At 38.5% G+C, this 22976-nt stretch overlaps 2 protein-coding genes across 4 annotated transcripts in view; one reads left to right on the top strand and one right to left on the bottom strand.

The window, feature by feature from the left end:
- Positions 1-9101, top strand: part of rbl2 (retinoblastoma-like 2 (p130)) — a 116717-nt gene extending 107616 nt beyond the window's left edge. For both annotated transcript variants that reach the window (XM_052028383.1, XM_052028385.1), the window contains 2 exons: positions 857-1021; positions 5252-9101. In XM_052028383.1, coding sequence (XP_051884343.1) covers positions 857-1021; positions 5252-5422 — 336 coding nt within the window. In that variant the 3' untranslated portion in view covers positions 5423-9101. The remainder of the gene's footprint in view (positions 1-856; positions 1022-5251) is intronic.
- A 1805-nt stretch (positions 9102-10906) lies between these two features.
- aktip (akt interacting protein) overlaps positions 10907-22976 on the bottom strand; it is a 40787-nt gene continuing 28717 nt past the window's right edge. The window contains exons 1-10 of one of the 2 annotated variants that reach the window (XM_052028386.1): positions 22287-22330; positions 21364-21473; positions 19882-20093; positions 19436-19500; positions 19218-19318; positions 18072-18160; positions 17039-17137; positions 14224-14331; positions 12843-12903; positions 10907-11894 (exon numbers count right to left, since the gene is read on the bottom strand). In XM_052028386.1, coding sequence (XP_051884346.1) covers positions 11787-11894; positions 12843-12903; positions 14224-14331; positions 17039-17137; positions 18072-18160; positions 19218-19318; positions 19436-19500; positions 19882-20093; positions 21364-21405 — 885 coding nt within the window. In that variant the 5' untranslated portion in view covers positions 21406-21473; positions 22287-22330 and the 3' untranslated portion in view covers positions 10907-11786. Of the gene's footprint in view, positions 11895-12842; positions 12904-14223; positions 14332-17038; positions 17138-18071; positions 18161-19217; positions 19319-19435; positions 19501-19881; positions 20094-21363; positions 21474-22286; positions 22331-22976 lie in introns of those variants that run through there. The other variant, XM_052028387.1, reaches the window with a different exon arrangement.

Consider the following 22976-nt stretch of genomic DNA (forward strand, 5'->3'; position numbering starts at 1 on the left):
TCCAGAAGCTAAATGATCAGCATTCTGCCCACCAGATCAAATGATGTTGAGGGCATGCTTGTATATCCTTTTTACAAATGTCTTGTTTCTGCAGATCATTACATTAAAATATAGGGTGTACATATTTTGATGCTTAATGATGAACACATACCCGAAATCTTAAATTATATTGAAAAGTCATTATGGCTACACTTTATAAATGATAAACAATTGAACTACATTGTGAGCTCTATTTATAGACTATCATTATTAAGGGTTAAGAAAACATTTACTTTGCATCATGGTGAGGAAATTATGATAAAACTTTATTCAGAGGACACTTGTTTTGCAAAATAACAGTTACTTCAAAAAGGAAATGTGAAATAGAATAAAATGATTTATCTAGTCTTCTATTTTGTTCGGTAGTGCACATTAAATATTGACTGCTGTAAGGTGGTATTGTGTGATTCAAACATACAGAAGATAGCTTTAAGAATTTAGCAACAGTTACAATCTATTTTGAGGTACCCAACTATAAAATATCTAGATCTTACCACTGATACTGTGCACTGTAAACTATTTATCTTGTTTATATCTTAAAGGACTATTTTAACACAGTGAAAATGGAATTTCAGATTGTTATTAGCTGGTATCACAAGTTCTAAGAGAAATGCTGAGCAACTTCTTAAATAACAAACAGGGTAACCAGTTTGCAAAGTACCAGTTTTGGAATAAAACTGTTATTTAGTGCTGTATCAATGGTCAAGATGATGAAAGAGTTTTATAAATTACAAATGAAAACCTGGAATACATTGTAATATTTAAAATAGTATTACTGCATGTGTACTTAAATTTGGGTATGAATTTGTTTTTACAGAGTGAAGCTCCTCCTTTATCTCCCTTCCCATCTGTACGGACTGGATCACCACGCAGAGTCTTACTCTCTCAGCATCACTCCATTTATATTTCACCACATAAGAATGGAGGTTCCCTTTCACCACGAGAAAAGATGTTTTATTGTTTCAGCAGAAGTCCTTCAAAGGTGAGTCACAATTCTTTTAAAAAAAATGTCAATGTATAATCAAAACTACACATCTACCACTGCCAATGATAAACAGATTTGTCACAATCCTTACAAACACAAGTTAGTTAGAAATATTGGAGCAGTGCTCAATAATGAACTTGAGATCTGTCTGAAAGACAGATCCAGCGATAATTTGGTCCTGATTGCTGATCACTGGTATCCGAACTTGTCTGGTGGTACTAAAAATGTCTGCAGATTAAGCACTCAACTGCTGATTAGATATAGATTTTGTGCAGTGTGTAGATTCTGTATTTAATTGTGGAATCTTCTGGATGTCTCACTGTGCCATGATTAAGGATAGAGAGAACATACAGGTTTTCGAACGTGGTCCTAGAGATCATGGAAGAGCTGCAGAAGTGTTCAGCACTTGTCTCACTCTCTCATGGAGCAGCAGGTGTTGCTCTGCCAACTCCACCCTGTCCTCTTACAATCCTGGTACCATAGCACTCTCTTTTCTCCGGTATTTAAGTGTACACACCATCTATTTTTTTTTTTGGTGATATTCTTAGAATTTTTGGACACATTCCTGCATCCCAGGTTTGATCTGCACTGACTTTTCACATTCTCCCTATGACCTCGTGGCCTTCCCCCAGGTTCTCTGGTTTCTTCCTGCATCCCAAAGATATGCTGGTAGGGCAATTGGCAACTGTAAATTACCTCTGGTGTAGGTGATATGGCACGAGAATTAGGTAAGAATTATTGGGCATGTGAGAGAAAAATGGTTACAGGGCTAGTAAGTGGGGGAGTGGGACTAATGGATTGCTGAGAACCAACATAAACTTGGGCTGAATGACCTCCTAGGTCATAAGAAAATATATTTTTTTAAAGGTTCTGCTGTGTTTCAGGACTTTTCAAATATCTAGCACATGGAGCAGCATAATAGCTCCTGCCTCTCAGCTCCAGTGACCCCTGTTCAATCCAAATCTCTGATGCTGCCTGTGTACTTTCTAAGATGTTTAGGTTGGCAGGTTAATTGGCTACTATAAACTGTCCTTGGGGGTGTAGATGAGTGGTAGAACTTGGAGGGGAATTTATGGGAATAGGGGAAGAAAAGAATGGGGTTAGTTTAAGGATGCTTAATGGGTGGTGTGGCCACATTGGGCCGAAGGGTCTGTTTCCATGCTGTACCTCTCTGATTCTACACGACTCTATGACCTTCAAGTGGTACTTGAAATCCCTCTGCAATAAACTTTCTCCTGACAAGTTAGACACTTAGGAAAAAGGATATTAGGTCTAATTGAAAAACACTATGCTGGAGGAACTCAGCAGGCTAGGCAGCATCTGTGGAGAAAAGCAGGCGGTCAACGTTCAGGTCAAGACCCCTCTTCAGGACTGAAGATGGAAGAGAGGAGGCCCAATCTATAGGATGGAAAAGCAGAGCAGTGATAGGTGGACGAAAGAGGGGAGGTGGGGTGGACACAAAGTGGTGATAGGCAGGTGTTGGGGAGGAGGGGAGAGCAGATCTACTGGGGGGGGGGGAGGAAATGGGTCAAAGGTAAGGAAAGAGGGAAAAGTAGAAAATAAGGCAAGAAAGGGAAGCTGTCACTGTTTTTACAATCCCTGCCCCCCCCCCACCATGCTGCTTCTCTTCTTCCCTTTCCTAGCCTTATTTTCTTTGCCCCCTCTCTCCTTACCTTTGACCCTTCCCCCAGTGGATCTGCTCTCCCCTCCTCCCCATCACTATCTCTGACCTGCATCTACCTATCACCACCTTGTACCCACCCCTATCTCCCCTCTTTTGTCCACCTACCACTGCTCTACTTTTCCCTCCTCGATATTGGCTTCCCTTTTCCTATCTTCAGTCCTGAAGAAGGGTCCTGACCCAAAACGTTGACTGCCTGCTTTTCTCCACTGATGCTGCCTGGCCCACTGAGTTCCTCCAGCGTCATTGTGTTTTTCATATTAGGGCTAGTATTTGATGAAGGATATTGTGAGTGTGCTGAGGAAAAAAAGAGGTAGTATATGTCAGGTGTAGTTAGCTGAGATCAAGTGAGTACCTTGAAGAGTGAGAGGAAATTAGGAGGGCAAGAAGGGGCCATGAGATATCCCTCGCAGGTAAGTTAAAGGAGAATCCTAAAAGATTCTAAGTACATTAAGAATGAAAGGGTAGCTAGGGAGAGAGCAAGTTCCTTTTAGAATAAACTTGGTAATCTATTTGTGGAGCCATGGAAAATGGGCAAGATCTCAAGTGAATACTATTTACTGTGGAGAAGGATGTATAAGCTAGTGAGTTCAGGGGAGAAAACAGTAACATTCTGGAGCATAACAGCATAATGAGAGTTGGTGCAGAAGGTCCTGAAAAAAAGGTGGATGAATCCTCAGGGCCTGACCAGGTGCTTCCTGGGATGTAATGGGAAGCAAGGGAGGAGATTGCTGGGGCCTTGGCAGAGATTTCTGTGACTTTGTTAGCTGATGTTGAATCTTTATTTAAGAAGGGCAGTAGGGGTAAGCCAGCAAACTACAGGCCAGTGAGCCTGACGATAGTGATGGGAAAGTTATTGGAAGGGACTCAGATAAGATTTGTTTGTATTTGGAATAGCAAGGAGTGACTAGGGCTAGTCAGCATGGTTTTATGCATGGGAGATCATGACTCATGAATTTGATAGTTTTTTTTTGAGGAGATGACCCAGGGAACTGATGATGGCAGGGTGGTAGATGTTAAACGCCTTGCTGAAATCCAACAAGGTTCTACATAGTAGGCTGATCTGGAAGGTTGGAATACATGGGATCCAGGGCGAGTTAGCCAATTGGATACAAAATTAGCTTAGTGGTAGGATGCAGAGAGTGGTAGTGGAGGGTTTTTAAGATTGATGGCCTGAAACCAGTGGTGTGCGAGGTCCTCTGTTTGTCATATATACAGTATATATTAATGATTTGGATGAGAATGTTGGTGGTAATGATTAGTAAGTTTGCAGATGACACAAAAATTGCTGGTGTAAATGGATAGTGAAGAAGATTGCTTAAGGTTACAAAGGATGTTGATCAAATGTGGAAGTGGGCAAAGAAAGGACAGATGGAATTTAACTCAGACAAGTGTGAAGTCGTGTTTTTGGAAGTTACCCCAGGGTCCTGCTATTCACTACGTATGTCCTGCCCTGGTTTGTGTTGTTGAACTGGGAGACCTTGGGAGGTACAAGTACATAATTCCATGGGAATGACGACACAGGATGGTGAAGGTGGCATATGGGATACTTGTCTTCGTTGGTTGAGGTATTGAGTACAAGAGTTGGGACAGCATGTTGTAGTTATACAAAACATTGTTTAGGCCACACTGGGAATATTGTGGGCAGTTCTGTGCACCACATTACAAGAAAGATGTGATTAAGCCAGGGAGTACAGAAAAGATTCACAAAGATGTTGCCTGGATTGGAAGACTTGAAATTATATGGAAAGATGGGATAGACTGGATTTGTTTTCCCCTGGAGCAAAAGGAGGCCGAGAGGTGACATGATGGAGGTACATAAAATTGGGGGGGGTTAGATAGTCAGTGCCCACTTTTCATGGTGGGGGCATCTAAAACTAGAGGGCATAGGGGATGCGAGGGGAATTTTTTTCTCACAGCATAGTTGGCATTTGGAGGTGGAGGCAGGAACTGTAACAACACTTTAGGGAGACATCTGGACTGGCACTTGAATGAACAAGCTATAGAAGGGTATGGAATTAATGGAGGTAGGTTGGATTAGTGTAGATGGTTAGCAGTGGGCCAAAAGGACCATTTTCTATGCTGTACAACTCTGACTCTACTCTGCAACTGACAGTTAAGTCCTTTAGGCAACTGTTCCTAATTTAAGCTTTAACTCCTTTTCCAAGATGGTGTCTTGCCCTGAAACAAGTGATTCAGTTTAAGGCTGGAGCTTGATATCTTGCACTTATTTAACATTTGATATCCTTGGGAAAACTGCATGAGCACAGTGCATTTCTAATTATCATTTCTCTGGATATTTTCTGCCAGTCATTTGAGTATAAAAGTAGAAAATGTTGAGATACAGAGGTTATACAGCAAATTAAAGTTCCTGTTCTGATAGACATGTCAAAATAAGCCATTTGAACAAATATGTGCCATTATTTTTCACCACCTTATTAATCCCACTCTTCTGCTCAAATACTGAATGTGAACTTTAGAAACAAGCCAAATTTTCTTCCTCACAACTCAAAATGATTCCTTTGTTTTTTCCCCTCCACCTACAGAGACTGAGAGATATCAACAGCATGATTAAGACTGGTGAAACTCCAACCAAGAAACGTGGCTTGACATTAGATGATGGTAGTGAAGTGCCAGCTAAGAGGGTTTGTCAAGAGAACCATACTGCATTATATAGACGTTTGCAAGATGTGGCCAATGACAGAGGCTCACACTGATTCTATTTGTGCCTCATTACTTTGGTAATTTGCTGAGAAACAGTATGGGCTTTGGCACAAGTATCCTCTAATTGTATCAACTTCCATGACTTCCCCCTCCCCTCGGGTCCCAGAAACTGAAAAGCAGACCAGAGAGAATTACAACTATGCTTAAAGCTTTTGCCAAGTCATATAGGCAGTGACCACATGCTGTAGGAAAGTGCAAAATGGACAAAAAAGGGTCAAATGCTTTAACAGATATCCAGTTTCTTGCTTTGTAAAGCAGCTCATCTTAACAGATCAGACTGTTGAAGAGAGGAGCATTTTAGGTTAAGAGATTTGTGAAGCAAAGTATTTTAAAATTGCATTTTATTATTTAAGCTTTTCTGAAATAAATATTAAAATAGGCTTATAACAAGTTTTTTCATACCAAATTCAATTGTACTATTAATACATTTGTATGTAAGCTCATTAAATGTTAAAATTTTAATAAATTTTAGAAAGGACAGGTTGTTTTCAAAGCAAAGCTTTAGGATGTGATCTAATTACTGATATACAACCCTTTGGTGTAACTACTGCTCAGATTGGACAAGAGAGTAAAAATTCCCATGGATGAGTTTATACCTCCTACACACTCAGCATTCCACGTTCAAGGATTACAGTCAATGTGCCAATCAGTTTATGCATAATGGATTTTGGTGCCCAAAACTGGCAACACATGTTCAGTGAACTTGGAAGGTCAGATCCTACAAGAATAGTATGCTAATAATAAGTACAGAACTGTCATAAATGTAACATAGTGGGAGCTTAAAATGGTAGACTGGAGCCAGCAGCTCAGGAGAGAAAATGTTAAAGCAGAAGTTTCCACTTAAAAGAATATTGGTTATCCAAAGGAAGATGCCCTGTTATATTTTTAGGTTTTCATGCTTGATATGGTGCTTAGACCTTACCTTTTCTATTGATTAGCATGCTAATCGACTGCCAAAAAAACAAAATGCAGGTCAGGCAACATTTAGAAAGAGAAAGTTTTCAATTAAAGACCATTGAATATTTAAATGCAGTGGGACTTCAAGAGTTAAGAAAGAAACTGGGCACATTGTTGTCATGCAATCTTTGTCCTCAGTAGGTGTACTGAATAGTCATCATTCAAGCCTTAGGCTGTGCAGAGATAAAAGAATTTATTTAAGTGTATGAACAATGGTGCAGATAGTGCATGTAATAGAACAACTGAAACACGAGTTTTTCCAGATACTGGAATCTGGAGCAATACACAAAATCCTGGAGGAACTCAGCAGGTCAGGCAGCACCTACGGAGGGAAATAAACGGTTGATGTTTTGACTACCAGTCCAGATGAAGGGTCTCACCCCAAGACATTGACTATCCATTTCCCTCCATTGATGCTAGCTGAGCCGCTGATTTTCTCCAGCATCTGCAGTCTCACTTCTCCAAACAAGAACTCCTCAATGGTTCTTTTTCCAATACAACATATTCTCACCAGGATTAATCAGTCCAAGATTTTAAACAGCATCCCATAGCTCAAGATGATCTTTCAAACACAATTCAAAGAATCAAACTAAGATGTCCAGAATCACAGACTTTCATATTGATAATCTTGAGTTAAATAACCTTAAAAAGGAACATTCGTGCAACACTTACCCCACCTTCAGAGAAGGTCCACTGCACACAAGCCAGTGCTTTGCCTGCTTGCTCAGATTGTCTACCTCACAATAGTAATGATGGGTGCAGTAAATTTGGGGTACACCAGTTCTGTCAAATTACATTTAGTAACCTTGAATGTTATAGCTGTATCAGTCTCTGCAATTGTAGTGCAACTCAGATAGCATCTGCTATTAGCATGTGGAACATACAATCAATTAGATTCAGAACCAAATAGTTAATCACCTGTTTGCTGATTTAATAGCCTCACTGATAACAGACACTAATCCACTGCGAATGTTTTTGCTAGTCTTTTATCAGAAATGCCTCCTGAACTACACATCTTTTGCCACAATACAGATGTTTTCTAGCTTAGAAAATGCAGATGGAATTATTCAGTAACCAAAAAAAAAATGAACGGACAGTGTGATCTTACACCAATCAGAGCACAAAAAGACCGCAGTGGGGTAGAGTAGAAACCAGTATCCTGCGACAGGAGTTGTCACAGTCTGAAGTCAGCTATTCAACTGCCATTCACACTTCCTGCCAGGTATTCTACGGCTCTTAAATTAACAACCAATTACTACCAAGCACCATATGCACCCAATAGAACAGAAATAACAATGTGGGTCCTGAATTTAGTAAACTCCATACACAAACTCTTGTACATTGAAATTATATTAAATAAATTTCAGTCAATAGATTTATTCAGAGAAATTGAGTAATTATTTAAAATTTTAACATACATCTTTAAATGTCCTGGTAGTCAGATTTCAAAGTCTCTTACCTGGAAACAATCAGGCAGTAGACAAAGCAAGAAAGGCATGGCATTACTTTCCTTCCAATCACCTGCCATACCTTCAGCAGAAGTGTCAGTTTTCCATGGCACTTGTATTGGAAATTTGTGATACCTTGTAGCTATCTTGTCCTCCGTGTTTGGACTACAGTTTGTATGCTACTTTATTATTACTTAATTGGCATTAAAATTTGGTTTTTAAGCAGCAGCCAACCAGAAGAGGAAAGGTAAGCAAATAGTTCTCATCAGTTCTTTAATGGTTCAAATGCATCAGGTTCACAAGAACTTAATTCAGTTTTTATATATTCCTGTCAGCTCCATTCACCATGCCTTGGTAATACAAATCTTAACCAGATGCAAATGTTATGGTAAGTAGGACAGCAATCTCTATATTAGTCATGTATTATTTTCTTGGCAGTAGAGATGCCCAATAGGAAGACATTGCTGCATCCTGGGTACTGAAAATATAGATTGAGATGATAGCATTCAGATCTTAGAAGTTAGCAAATCTTATTGGGCACTGTAGACACTGCAGATTCACCAGGTTGCTCAGATCAGTTGAAAACATCTAAAGTCAAAATGCAAATGCATTATTGCAGTTCACTCAAAACAGAAAAAGAATTGCCTCAAATGGTCTTTACCCAATTATCTGTGAATGTGCGAGTTTTAAGGCAATACAAAAAGTCAATAGTAAAATTTTGAATATATGGGTTTACATTTTTAATACCAGTCCTCGAACACAATTCTGCATAGGATTTTAAAAGATTAAGGGGATAATTGATTTTGGATATCAATTCTTTAGTTAAGTGGGTATGGTGGTTATTGTACCGTACTTTGCAGTACATGAGCTTAGCCCAGATAACAATGGGAATTACTGCAATACTACTGGTCACTTATGTTAAACAGGGACCCCTCAAGTGTGTCTAAAAAACAACTTGCTTTAAAATTTGTTAATCTTCAAAGTATTTAAATTATAACTGATTCTTTAAAGAAAATGTTTTGTGTTGTATCTCTGTAAAAGTTGTGATATCTGATGATTTAACATTTGTATGTGTCTGCATCCTTTTATAAAATGACTTGTATGTTACTGAAGTAGAAAATGGTTTTTGATCAAGCAGTTTTATCATCACGTCTTAAACAAAAACAAAACAGGTTACTATAATTTATTTCTATTTCTGTAAAAGTTGATGGAAATTAATCATCTGCACCAACATTTCTTTATCCACATCTGCCCTTGCATGTTGGCACAAGACTCTATTTTAGTTATTTGTCCATAATTTATAATTTGGGAGATTGTTATAAAATTGTAAATGTTTGCTTATTCCTAGACCAAAGAAAACTCAAGTGTACTGCTGTACATAAAAGGAAAATAATCCTGAAGTTTTCTGTGAGTTTGAGTCTCATAAACTTGAGGCCAAAAAAAAAAATCACATATTTCAAAACAACCCTTTTTAGTGCAGCTTTTGTTTGGTGGTTTTTTGCTGATTAATTTAAGCCAGCCCTGCTCTTTCAGATAGTGAGCCGTCTGAACAGCAAGCATTTTCTGCTATTTTGCAGTAAAACTTTCAAAAGCATTCACATCAGTCATCTCTGATTATGCCATGAGCTTATTTTATCTAGCTGAAAATACAACACTCAGGATTCCATAGAAAAGATTTGTTCCCTTTTGTAAACACCCGTTGGTGTGTTTGGAGGATCTTCAAATGTTGACATTAACAAGCTGCAGTTTTTCATCAACTTGGAGATAACTCAAAACATCAGGATAAGTGTACATTTTTAGATGCAAGTAGCTGGTGGATATTTTTCTTTACAGTGCTCTGGAACATCTTTTCTGGGGGGGGGGGGGGGGGGTGGGGGGTGGGGTGGAGGTGGAAGTGGAGAGAAAGAAACAGCCCACATCCTGCTACTTGTGCTTTAGCCATACAAGGCAAAAAACCAAATAGACTTTAGATATTAATGGAATCTTGGGCTATGGGATTAGCAAAAGAGTCATGCTGAGATAAGACTGCCCACAATAATAATATTATGGAGCAGGCACAAGGGACCAAATAGCTGACTCCTGTTTATTTCTTAAGCTGACTTTGTTAATTTAAGATTCTACACAGCATGCTGGAAGCAGCCGTGCTCCTATTATTCTTGAAGACCAGTTTGTACATGCAACTTGGGTTGGAGCAAATGGAATTATAAAACTACTAAGATTTTTTTGGTCAAAGTCAGTATCTGTGTTTAATGGTTAAAGAAAAAATCTAGGGTGTGGTGTATTCACTGAAAAAGTTTTCAAAGCCTCTTCCCTCTTATATAGCAGTTTAATTACTAACTTTTGGCCTCATTTTGTGAAAAGCAATCCATTATTTCAAACAGTGGCTGATCTCCTATTGCATTGCACATGGGAGTTCAGGTCAAATTCCTGCAATGGCTTGTATGACAACACATGATATCAGACCAAAAGACGACAATAACAAAAGTAAAATGCAGGGGAAGAGGAAGTAGAATTATGGATGTGGTGATGGTTAATCCATTTTTTAAAACCCTCAATCATTGGTTAGATTGCAAAGATACTTAGAAGAAAAAAAATTATTGGCACAAATCTACTTTATATTGGGGGGGGGAGGGGGGGGGGAGGGGAGGGAAGTGACACAAAACAAAAAATTTACCTTTTTGTTTGCAAGACCAGAGATGGCGAAGATAAATGCACTGCAGGACACAAAGAAGCTGATTACTGTTTGTTGTGCTGAAGGTCTAGCATAGAGTGTGGGAGGCAAGGCAGAGCAGGTCAGAGAAAAGGGAAGAACTCAAAAACAAGATCAAGAGATTAACATTCAAAGTTAACAGTTGAATGAAAGATTGCACAAGAGCAGAAGCCAGAGATAATCAATTTGCACCACAGTGCCATCCACTGGCAAACACAAACAACTGCAAATGGTCAGCTTTCTACCAAAATAACTAATAAGATCATCAGTGGCAATCAAAGCCAAAAGGGCTTCAATGGGAAGGGACATCATGCAGCAAAAGTACATACGTGCACACACTAAACAAATATAAAAAAGTAGTCAGCAGTTTTAGTTTGTTTTTATTTTAAAGTTTAAGCCATAATGACATCAGTTGCTTGGCCTGCAGCTACTTCACCTTTTAATAGACCCCACTGCAAGGAAACAGCACTTTTATTACATTATGTGCTGCTTTATTGCACAAGATAATTAGAACATGAACATCTAGGAAATATTCTTCTTTGAACTGAATTACTTATTCATACACAGCATATAAAGATCACCAAAATTACAAAGCTTGGGGCCCCACTGAATGCACTACCTGTTCCTTTAACAGACCAACCTACCCAAATGTATATCCAATGAACTGATGTCACTTTCAGCACCATTTCATCTCAAAGTGCTAACTATAGGGTCAAAAATGCTATTTACAAAATTTATATGCTAATATTTACATTAGAAAACTCAATTGTGATTTTATGAAAACTGCAAATAGTCATACACTATGTAAAATATAGTTGATCTGAATGATTACTGAATGTCCAAACTCAAAATCTTAAAACTCTAGTGGCCAGCCCCAAAACATGAAAAACATTTCTACATCGTAATGGCAGTATTACAAAAATGGTGACATCTTTATGAAAGAACCACGCAATTCAGTTAACCACCCCAACATAATTGATAGTTGTATTGCCAAGATTACCTAGGTAGTAGAGGTCTCGAAAATGCAAGTTTTACAAACTTTAAAAGTTGAATTCAAACAAAAGTTTAAAATTTTTATAATTTATGCGCAAGGAACACCATCTTCTGCAGTTTGTTTTTAAACTGTTGCTGCTAAAAGCAAGTCCAGCATCTGCACCAACAAAGAACAATTATAATCTCAATTAACCTGGTCCATTATGCCTCACGGGTAGAAAGTGCCTGTTGTGCCGTTGATAGGATGTACTAGGTTTGTGCAGCATTTTCATCCTTGCTGAAAGGTTGTGTTGAACCAGGTTTTACCCAGGAAAGACCAGACACATGCATGCTTTTGGTCTGTTCTTCAGGCTTTCTCTAGGCAAGAGAAAAAGTAAAATTACCATGCATCTCACAATTCTAACTTAATGATGCACAAAATGCCAAATAAGATGGAAAATAGTATCACAACTTTTATAACTACATCCTTGAAGCATTTTACAAAGTCTGTAAGTGAACGATTAAAAAAGTAGTGGAAGAGGCAAGTTGGAAGTTTATTTTAAAAGTGGGGAGGGGCAGAAAGCTTTCCCACCGATAGAGGAGAAAAAACCTATATGAAGAAAAACTCCACTAAAATGGTAAATGGAAGTTTAACACAGTAAATATTCTACAGCACCATAACCAAAATAAGTCTCCAAGCCATACAAGGAGATGTTAAGACAAGTAAACAGAAGTCCAATCTAAAAAGGTAAATTTTAAACAGCATCTTAAAAATGACTATAGTAGAGGCCAAAAATGACTATAGTAGAGGCCAAGGGAGGGACTTGGGGACTAGGCAGCACGAGTCTGAACCTGGGTGAGTTTGGGTAAGGTAAGGTAAAACAGTAAAAGAACCAAGTCCAAGATGATGTTTGAACTTTAAACATTTGTGAATGGGTTGGGTAGAAAGGGTGCATGAAAACAAAGCGACAGGAAAAATAAGAGCTGAAAACTATTATTTCAGTATTGCTACTGAAAAGAGCAATGGGAACTGCTAGTTTAGCAGATTACTCTCAAGTGGTAACTCTCAATGATGCAATGAGAACAAAAAAAATTAATGCAGGTTAATCAAAAAAAAACCCTTTGCACAAGCTTTGTTTGAAATGCACAGAAGCACCTGTTTTCCAGCAATCATCCAATATGAATACATGGCAGTAGTGAGTCATGAAATGGAAGCTGTGATTGAGTTCAAGGATTGCACATGATGTTTGCGATGGGGAATGGCTCAGCTGGTTGACACATTAGCTAATAACAAAATGCTTTTCAATACACATGCTGGAAATTTACCTTTTGAGTTAACATCTTCTCTCTGGCTTCTTCATGTACTGCTGGATTCCAGGGTGAAAAGCTTTGGAAGAAACAGGTATTTTTGTTTTTGAAAAGAAAAATAACAACAACTTCTCACTTTGCACATGAAGATAAGAATTTTTATCTCCTTTAAAGTCAATGCTGCCTTGCTGGTATGAGATTCCACAAGTATTGACAGTCCTCAAATAGCTTTTCCAAGTGACCATTTGATTTCTCAGTCTTAAGAGAAACCATTCAGTTCATCTGGAGTCTTTAAAGCCAAGGAAATTGATGCTCACTTCAGTCACAACTGGGATTGCTGGTTTCTATGCCCCAGCTTAATATAGGACTGGAAGCAAATTCTGTCTTTACTATCCTCAGCAACAATTAGAATCTCAACATTACTGCAAAGTCAAGCATAGTTGCAAAGATTTTTATGCTTGGCACCTGAGTGGTAAATAGGTGAAACAGTTCATTTGCTCATTGTGATACGTGCTTAATGTTAATAGAACAAAAAGTCAACAGGACTAAAGTTCTATAAATCAGCAAGCAATCTACTGTAGGTTACAACACAGGCAGTGCAGAGGAAAGCTGATCCCAAAAACATCTTGTATTACATATAATAAGATAAATCCTATCAAGAAAACTTAAAGAATGCTTAAAGTAATTTATTAACTTAATTCAAATTACTGAAAATTTAAATTTGATATAATGTAAAAGTAGATTGCAATAACTTGTGCCATGAAGAATCTCCAAAACATATATTTTGATTGCCTCAGGCAGAAGGGAATGTCAAAAATCTTACTTAAGTGTCTGGAATAATAGGCCAGGTGTACTGGCCAATGTTAGTTCATCAGGTAGGCAGCTAGATACTCTCAAAACCACTTCTGCAAGATGCCAGTTTCACAAATATTGTCAGTACAAACTTAGTTATTATTTAAGCAGTACAGCAACATCAAAAAAAAACAAGGGGCTCCAATAAATGGCATTATTTAAAAAGGCCATATTAAAATTTTGATTTCTCTGGCACTTGGCTGAAAGAAATTATGTGCCCTAAAATCTTTAAGGACACCTTTTCAATAAACTTATTCACACAAAGGACAGGTTAAGAGTACATGAGACTTCATTTTAGTCACAGCTTATTGTTCAAGCTGGGAAAATTCCAACAAACCTGGTTATATATTTTTTGAAAAAGGCAATCAAATGTAAAATTGCCATTTGTAGATAAAAATCAAATGATCTTTTCCACATGACAAGAACAAGACAGCAGTCATATACTACTATATACACACACTTCGAAAGCAGGTTGGATACAAACAAATTTTAGTTTGATGGGCAGGTATCAGAATTAGTCTCAAAACTAAAATTTATGAAAACTCACCTAATTGCATAAGGGTCATCCATTTTGGGTTGATCAAAGAGATGACTGTTGCATAGTTTCACACTATCAATTACTTTACTTTTGAATAAATGAATGTCTTTTTCATATCTGAAAAAGAAAATACAATTTCAGATTGAGTAGTGCAATGGTTTCTAATTAAACATGTTTGAGAACAATTGAAAGATGTAGACGTAAATAGACAGTGCTTTAAACTATTGTGCTTGCTTTTAATCTTTAATTCATATCCTCTAAAATCATTATAGAATATGGAGGATGATTAAAGTTAATTAAAAGAAAAAGATTTTTATCCAAGTAATAACCTCACAAATCACAAGACGTGCACACAGACACAACTGCTCTGTAGTGCCAAGCAACAGTGCAAGCCCGTTTACACACAGTGGCATTTTAGCAACGCAGCTAATAGGCATTGGACCAGAAAATTCCCATGACGTTTTAAGGCAACTTAAAGGGATGGAAGGTGCATCAATATCCCAAGCACTGTTCAAATCATATTTTCCATTAAAAAACTGCAAGACAAGCTTACTCATTTCCCCCCAACATTTACCTCCTGAAGTTTCAAATATTCAGTTCATAACTAGCAGTATTTTTGAAAGGTCACTGAAAACACAAACATTTATCAACACCACAATAAACGGCTTAGATTTTGCAAATGTAATGATGACTATTACAACTCCACGAAACTGGCAACAACTTCCCAATACACACATGCACAGTTAAGCATGATAATAGAAAAGCTGCTGCCAGCGATTCCCTGCTCTTCGTTAGTAACCATTGTTTTCTGATCTTCTCCAGCTTAACATTCAATAATTAAACTTAGACACTAAACCATAGAACAATACAACACAATACAGGCCCTTTGGCCCACCATGTTGTGCCGACCTTCAAACCACACCTAAGACTATCTACCCCCTTTCTCCCACATATCCCTCTATTTTAAATTCCTCCATATGCCTATCCAACAACCTCTTGAAGTTGACCAGCATATCAGCCTCCACCACCACCCCAGGCAGCACATTCCATGCACCAACCACTCTCTGGGTGAAAAACCTCCCTCTGACATGTCCCTTGAACTTTCCACCCATTACTTTAAAGCCATGCCCTCTTGTATTGAGCATTGGTGCCCTGGGAAAGAGGCGTTGGCTGTCTGCTCTATCTATTCCTCTTAATATTTTGTATACCTCCATCATGTCTCCCCTCATCCTCCTTCTCTCCAATGAGTAAAGCCCTAGCTCCTTTAGTCTCTCCTCATAATCCATACTCTCCAATCCAAGCAGCATCCTGGTAAATCTCCTCTGCACCCTTTCCAACACCTCCACATCCTTCCTATAATGAGGTGGCCAGAAGTGGACACAGTGCTCTAAGTGTGGTCTAACCAGAGTTTTGTAAAGCTGCAACTTTACTTCGCGGCTCCTAAACTCGATCCCACGACTTATGAAAGCTAACATCCTATAAGCTTTCTTAACTACCCTATGAGACTGTGAGGCAACTTTCAGTGATCTGTGGATATGAACCCCCAGATCCCTCTGCTCCTCCAGAATCCTGCCATTAGCCTTGTACTCCGCCTTGGAGTTTGTCCTTCCAAAGTGTACCACCTCACACTTCTCCTGACTGAACTCCATCTGCCACTTCTCAGCCCAGCTCTGCATCCTATCAATATCCTTCTGTAAGCTTCGACAGCCCTCCACACTATCCACAACACCATCGATCTTTGTGTCATCTGCAAACTTGCTAACCCACCTTATGTGGGTTATACATTATCCACCCTTTCTGCAGCTGTAATATTGTCCCTGACCAGTATCGCCACCCCTCCTCCTCTTCTCCCCCCCTCCCTATCCCTTTTAAAACACTGAAAACCAGGAATATTCAATATCCATTCCTGCCCTGGTGTCAGCCATGTCTCTGTAATAGCCACAATATCGTAGTCCCATGTACTTATCCAAGCTCTCAGCTCACCCTTATTCCTGATGCTTCTTGCATTTAAGTAAATACACTTTAGCCCATCCACCTTTCTACTTTTATAGCCTGTACTCTGCTTCTCCTTCCTCAAAGCCTCTCTACCTGTTAGATCTGACTTTTCCCCCATCCCCTTCTTCCTCTGACCTACCCCTCTGGTTCCCATCCCCCTCGCAAACTAGTTTAAACCCTCCCAGACCACCCTAGCAAACCTGGCTGCAAGGATATTGGCCCCCCCCCTCGGATTTGGGTGTAACCCATCCTCTCTGTACAGGTAAAGTATACTCTGAAAATGTAATGCTCACACTCCATGCAACAAAGCAGGTTTTTAAAATGGCAAAATAACCCCACTTCTTGCTTAACAATTTCTCTAGCCTTACAGAAACAATTTCTACAAGATGGTCAAATGTTTCAAAAAATGGATTTTAAAATAGTATTTTAGTGATATTTCATCATTCATAAATATTACAATTTACATTTTCAAAATTTTAGCAACAAATTGTGTTTTTACTTGGTTTGATGACCAAGGATTCTTCATTGTGATTGGCTGCTCAGCCTACCTGATGATTATTGGTAGATACCCAAGTGTTAGGAGGGGACATTGTTAGGAGGGAGAAATGTATGCCAGCAATAACTAGATCTTTGTGGACAGCTGCAGGGTCAGCAGAGAATGCCACCACTTTGTGGCTGATTCCAAAATAGAGATTGTTAACCTGTTCTTTAAAACAAAAACTCAGACCGGTCTATAATTCTGTCCACAAGTCAGGTACAAATTACTATTTTAGAGTTGAGGCCTTAGAACAACTTGCATTTAGATAGGCCACAAATTTTCAAAGCTTACAGTACTGCAGCTTCAGGATTCAATGGCATAACTGTATCAATCTTGTAGAACACTCGACGAGCATACGTTAACACCTGCCAGATGTGATTATGATTTCGCCTGTAGGAAGTATACAGAAAAGCATGAGGAAAGATCACAAAATATATTGTGTCATTTACATTTGCTACTTTTCCCTTAATCTTCAGGAAATAAATGAGTAATAGGCAGATTTCTTCACCCAAGTTCTCTTAAGATATCTTCACGCTTGGTTCTCCCCGTGTCTGCGTGTGTTTCCTCGGGGTGCTCCGGTTTCCTCCCACATTCCAAAGACATACGGGTTAGGAAGTTGTAGGCATGCTATGTTGGCGCCGGAAGCATGGCGACACTTGCGGGCTGCCCCCAGAACACTCTACGCAAAAGATGCATTTCACTGTGTGTTTTGATGTACATGTGACCAATAAAGATATCTTAGAATGTGTGGAAATTGTGCATCTTAGTTTGCACTAATTGAGGGGGTGAGGAACATAGGAGGACGAGGGACCAGGATTGTTTAAAAAGTATCAATTGAGGCTGTGACTACAATTTCAAGGGCAACTTCCGGCACCGGCATAGTTTAAATAGGAGAATCTCCAAGTTGCTGTCAGTGCTCCACCACAGGTTGTCACATTCTTTGCAGATGCAATTGAAACAGAAATAGTCACTTGATACCAATTCCAACTTTTTGCACACTGATCTCATTGCATTCTCAGTGAAACGTTTTGTTGAAATGAGGTGCGACAGTTCTTTTAAAAAAATAGATTACAATGTAGAATTAATGGTAAAATAAATGCCTGTAAAATTAAAAATCAGTCCTTTTATTTCCTGGTTTGCCATTTTATAATGTCTCAGTCTGGTTGACTTGTCTGCTTGCTTGATCCAACACATTTATAAAATCTATACCACACACAGACCCTATTTGTTGCCACAGAAGCAGCAACCCACTCATCCATTAGTGCAAGAGACTAAAATAGGTCGGATACTGATTAATGTGGAGGAAAGTTAAAAGTGTACTAACCTCCATTTTGTGAATGCTCTTTTTACATCCAATTCTCCTGTCATTGGATCCACTAGTGGGTGGAAGACTGGTATATCAAACATCAAACGCTAAAATGGTGCAGAATGCAAAAAGATGAAAGATCTAAATACATTCTTTGGAAGATATTCAAGAGTTGAAAGCAGTTGGTTTCATTGCTAGCACAGCACAGACAAAACTTCTAAAATATAACTGGGGCTTGAATTTTGTTTCAGTTCAGGATGTTTCTTCTCCCTTGTTATTGCTACTGTTGGCAAAAAGGGCATTTTTTAAAAAAATCATTTTAAAAAAAGCCAAATGCATCAACTTTGAGTTTCTATATTACATTACAACAAGATTGCTGATGACAATAATACCACCTGAACATTCAGTTGTCTACTGCCTCAGTGATCTCCCCCACCCCAGGTTACCAGTCACATTAGCACTGACATATTCTAACACATGTTCACAAATAAACGTGATTGTCTGCTGACTGCTGACCAATGCTTGCACTTTGAGAGCTGCATTCTTAAACCAAAATGCAAGGTTAGCATTGAAATACGTAATGAAATAGGTTATAAAAACAAACTGCTGGAGATTCTTAGCAGTTCATGCAGCATCTGGGCCCTACTTTAATCAATTTTTCCCAAAATAATTTGAAAGTCTCCCATGTCCAACTTTGCTTTGATTCCTGGAACCTCAAGTCATTTAGAATACTGGCCGTAAATAGAGCCAACGGCAGATTTACAAGCTTTAGGATGCTTAACATTCCAAGAGTAACATTGTGAGATTATCTGGAATAATCTGACATTTCTCAGATCTGCCACTAAAAGTGTCACAAAAGACCTCACCCAGTCCAACACAAAAGAAAAGGAAGAGAGTGAGGAAGTATTTTTGACCCTGTTCAGCTGCAGTTTTTGTTTGGAAGAATGGCACATTGCACTCAGATAATTTGTTAATTCATTCCTCAATTTGGCAGACTAACAGCAGAGACATAGATGGTGATGTAAAGTATTACTTTACCCTATTCAAATCAAAACTGGTTTTACCTTTTAAAAAAAAATGTGCAGTAAACAGATATCAGCGCAGTACAACTTGAGAGTGTAAATTATACACAATGTAAAGGAATTAAGTTTGAACATCACTTACAGGACACTCTCCATCTGGATAGTTGTCAGGGATGTAAATAGTAAATTTAAACACACCATCCTGGTACAACCCATGTCTAATGAAAATTACTCCAAACCACACTGGGAGAGAAAAAAAAGACAACATTTTTAGTTTAAATAAGTGTTGGGGGGGGGGGGGGGTGGAAATTAGAAATAGTTTATCTAAAACTAGTTTTACCTTTTAATGACAATACTTACTTAATGCAGATCCATATGAAGGTTGTATGTAGACACCAGGCAGCTTTTGCTTTACAACTAAGGTACTGTAAAATAACATGAATATCAGAATTGTCAAGTACAAATTTCATCAGATCAACAAGATCAAGTGACCATCCAAATGAACCAAGGGTTTCTTAAAAAAACTTGCAGCTCTGGTATATATACTAGATCTGCCCTTTTCCAATCCATGCTGAGATTTCCCTTTCAAAGGGGAAAGCATTATGAATTCTGTGAAGATGTAGTTAAGAACCATACTGAGAATGTTGCCACTAACACAAAATTCAATAAACAATCCTTAGCCGTATTTTAGTACTTCATTTATTTCTGCAAATTTCATGGATTAACAGTAGATTAACAAATTCTTAAAAATGATAAAGGTGATACACCACTATTAGGAATACAATGAAAATAAAGATACTACTTACAATTCAGCAAGGAGAGAATATTCTAAGTAAAACGGACCATATGAAGCATGTGTTCCATTTGTTGACTGGGTAGATGTGATGGGAGAAGTAGGTTTAGTTACAGGAACAGCATTTTTTGGTATTGAGGGCAACTGTTTCTTCGCTCCTGAAGACCGTGGAGGACTAGTCGTCTTCTGTTCACCAGATACACTTCTTTCTTCACTGTCAGATTTCTGTACAATACAAGGTCATCATTAGCGGAAGATATTTTAAATTTCAAAATGTTCTACAATATTGTCAACTGTTTAAAATAATGTGGATTTCAGAGGGTTTTTCTTGACAATGTCCCATACACCAGGCAAGTCAAAAGGGTAAAGGTTTACAAGATGCAAAGTTGAGTGGCAAATTGAACCTAAAATTGGTTAGGTGACAAGTAGCAAAGGGGTAATTGTTGATGGGCATTTTTGTGACTGCAAGGTAGTTACTGCTGGGGTTATACAGAGCTCAGTACCCAGCCCTTGCTCTTTCTTGTTAATGATTTAGACTTAAACGTGGGAGGCATGAGAAGGTTTTCTAATGCCACAAAAGCTTGACAGTGAAGAGGAAAATTATATAGATAGTGGAAAATGAAATTTAATCCAGAGAAATGAGGAGATGGAGGTGCAACAGCAAGGAAATATACAATAAATGGGAGGATAATGAAGTGCACAAGAACAGAGAAGCTTGAAGTTATGTACACAGACCTTATAAAAAAGGTATCTGGACAGATAGATAAGGTGGTTAAAGAGGCCAGCAGGATGCTTACCTTTATATTTTTATTTTCATTAATAAAAGGAGGAAATGCTAGAACTGTATACAATGCTCTCTAGGCCATAGCTCAGATATCATGTGCAATTCTGGGTTATCACATTACAGGAAAGATGTGTTAGCAGTGGACTGAGTGCATGGGGTGGAGGGGGGGGGAGGGGGAAGAAAGGGTGAGAAAAAAAATCAAATACCGTCAAATATAGGAGACATAGTTTAAGTCATTTGTGCAAGGATAGAGGAGGAAGAAAATAAATATTTTCACACAGATGAAACTTATAGGTTAAAAAAAAAAGGTGGTAGCAGCCATCTTCATCATATTTAAAAAGGCACCTGGACATGCACTTGAAGAGCAGTGACTAGCAGGGCCACAGATGAGATGCTAGAAGATGGAATCAGACTAGGTGACTGCTTGCAACTGAACAGCCTACTTGTGCTATAGTGTAATCAAGTTATCACTACTGTTCCAAAACTTCAAATTGTTTACTGTTAGCAATCTGGAAAAATATCAAAACTATTTTCACATGTAAGATTTTAAAGTAGAAAAATCCTATTCATTTAAAATCTAGGTATAATAATTTATCAAAAATATGTTTGTATTTTTAAACATGGTCCAATTGTGTATTTTCCTTGATTGCTTTCAAAGAGAATGTAGGTCTTAAACTAAATAATTGGCCGTGATAAACAATTTTCCATTACCTTACGAGCAGAACTTGTAGACATGATCCAGAAAGGGTTCATTACTTGCACCAACTTCACGACCAAGCCAACCGTATACTTGCTTAAGTTTTTCTAGTCACCTTTATATTCTGGAAGAGAATTTTGTTTTGAAAAAGTATTTGTTTTCAAAATCTTAATATCTACATCAAATGTTTTAGGACACATTACTGGGAATGAGAGTCTACAGCACACTGCTTTTAGGTCACAATCCCAAAATATGCACCTAGAAAAAGAAAGACTACTTTGGAAATGCTCTTGAATTAGAGTGCCAATTGATTGTCTTCCAGACAGACTCTTCCCAGCTAGTTTATAATTTAAAAAAGTGTTCTGAATATTTTGCAATCTGCAGAGTAAATAACTCTCTGGAGTACATTAACAATACAGTACACAGATAGGCACATGGGATTGTAATATTATAGCTATTACATAAAAATAGTTGACAGATTAGCAGGACCAGCAGCTCAATGTTCAAGGGTACAGATGCTACAGGGAGAAGAGAGGAGGGGGAATTTTGATTAAGGAGAATATTATGGCAGTACTCTTCTGTGAACATCCAGTGAGGCTGCATTGACAGAATGTAGAAAAAAAAGGAGGTAATCACTTTGACAGGATTGTAGTATAGGCACCCCAATAGCCATCATGAATTGAAAGACCAAATATGTAGAGAGATTGCAGATAAGTATAGAAAATAGGGTTGTAATTGTAAATGCTTTTAAATTTTCCTAGTATTAAGAGTCATAGAGTAATACAGCACGGAAACAGGTCCTTTGACCAACTGGTCCATGCTGACCACAGCATCCTCCCTGCTAGGCCCAGTTGCCCGTGTTTGGCCCATAACCCTCCAAGCCCCTCCCCTCTGTGTACCTATCCAAATGCCTCTTAAATGTTGCAATTGTACCTGCCTTAACCACGTCCTCCGGAGGTTCATTCCAGGCTCCCAACACCCTCTGTGCAAAGAACTAAGACGGTCATAGTGCTAAGGGATTAGAAGGGGCAGAATTTATTCAGCATGTCCAGGAAAGTTTTCATAACAATTTGTAGATGCCCAACCAGACAGTGGACAACACTGTTGGAAATGAGGCTGGGCAAGTGACTTAAGTGTCAGTGGGGGAGCAGTTTGGGACCAGTGACCATAATTCTATTAGTTTTAAAATAGTTATGGAAAAAGATTAGTCCACAAGTCCTAAATTTGATGGTATTAGACATCAACTTGCAAAGGCCAATTGGGAGAGGTGTTACCAGGTGAAGGGGCATCTGGCAAGTGGGAGGCTTTTTAAAAGCGAGATAGGGAGAATTCCTGGCCAACACATTCCTGTTAGAGTGAAGGGCATGGCTGGGCGAATTAGGGAACTCTGGTTGACGAGGGATATTGAGGCTCTGGTCAGGGAAAAAAAAAGACGCACATGTCAGGTATAGGCAGCTGGGATCAAATGAATCCCTTCAGGGATACAGGAGTACACAAGTAAATCAGGACAGTAAGAAGGGACAAATAAGGAAATCCATGAGATTTTAAGCATATCAAGAGCAAAACAAAAAGAGTAACTGGGGCAAGAACAGATCTTAAGATCAGTGTGGTCATACAGGTGTGGAGC

Source organism: Pristis pectinata, chromosome 13 (genome assembly GCF_009764475.1).
Source record: "Pristis pectinata isolate sPriPec2 chromosome 13, sPriPec2.1.pri, whole genome shotgun sequence".
Taxonomy (NCBI): Eukaryota; Metazoa; Chordata; class Chondrichthyes; order Rhinopristiformes; family Pristidae; genus Pristis; species Pristis pectinata.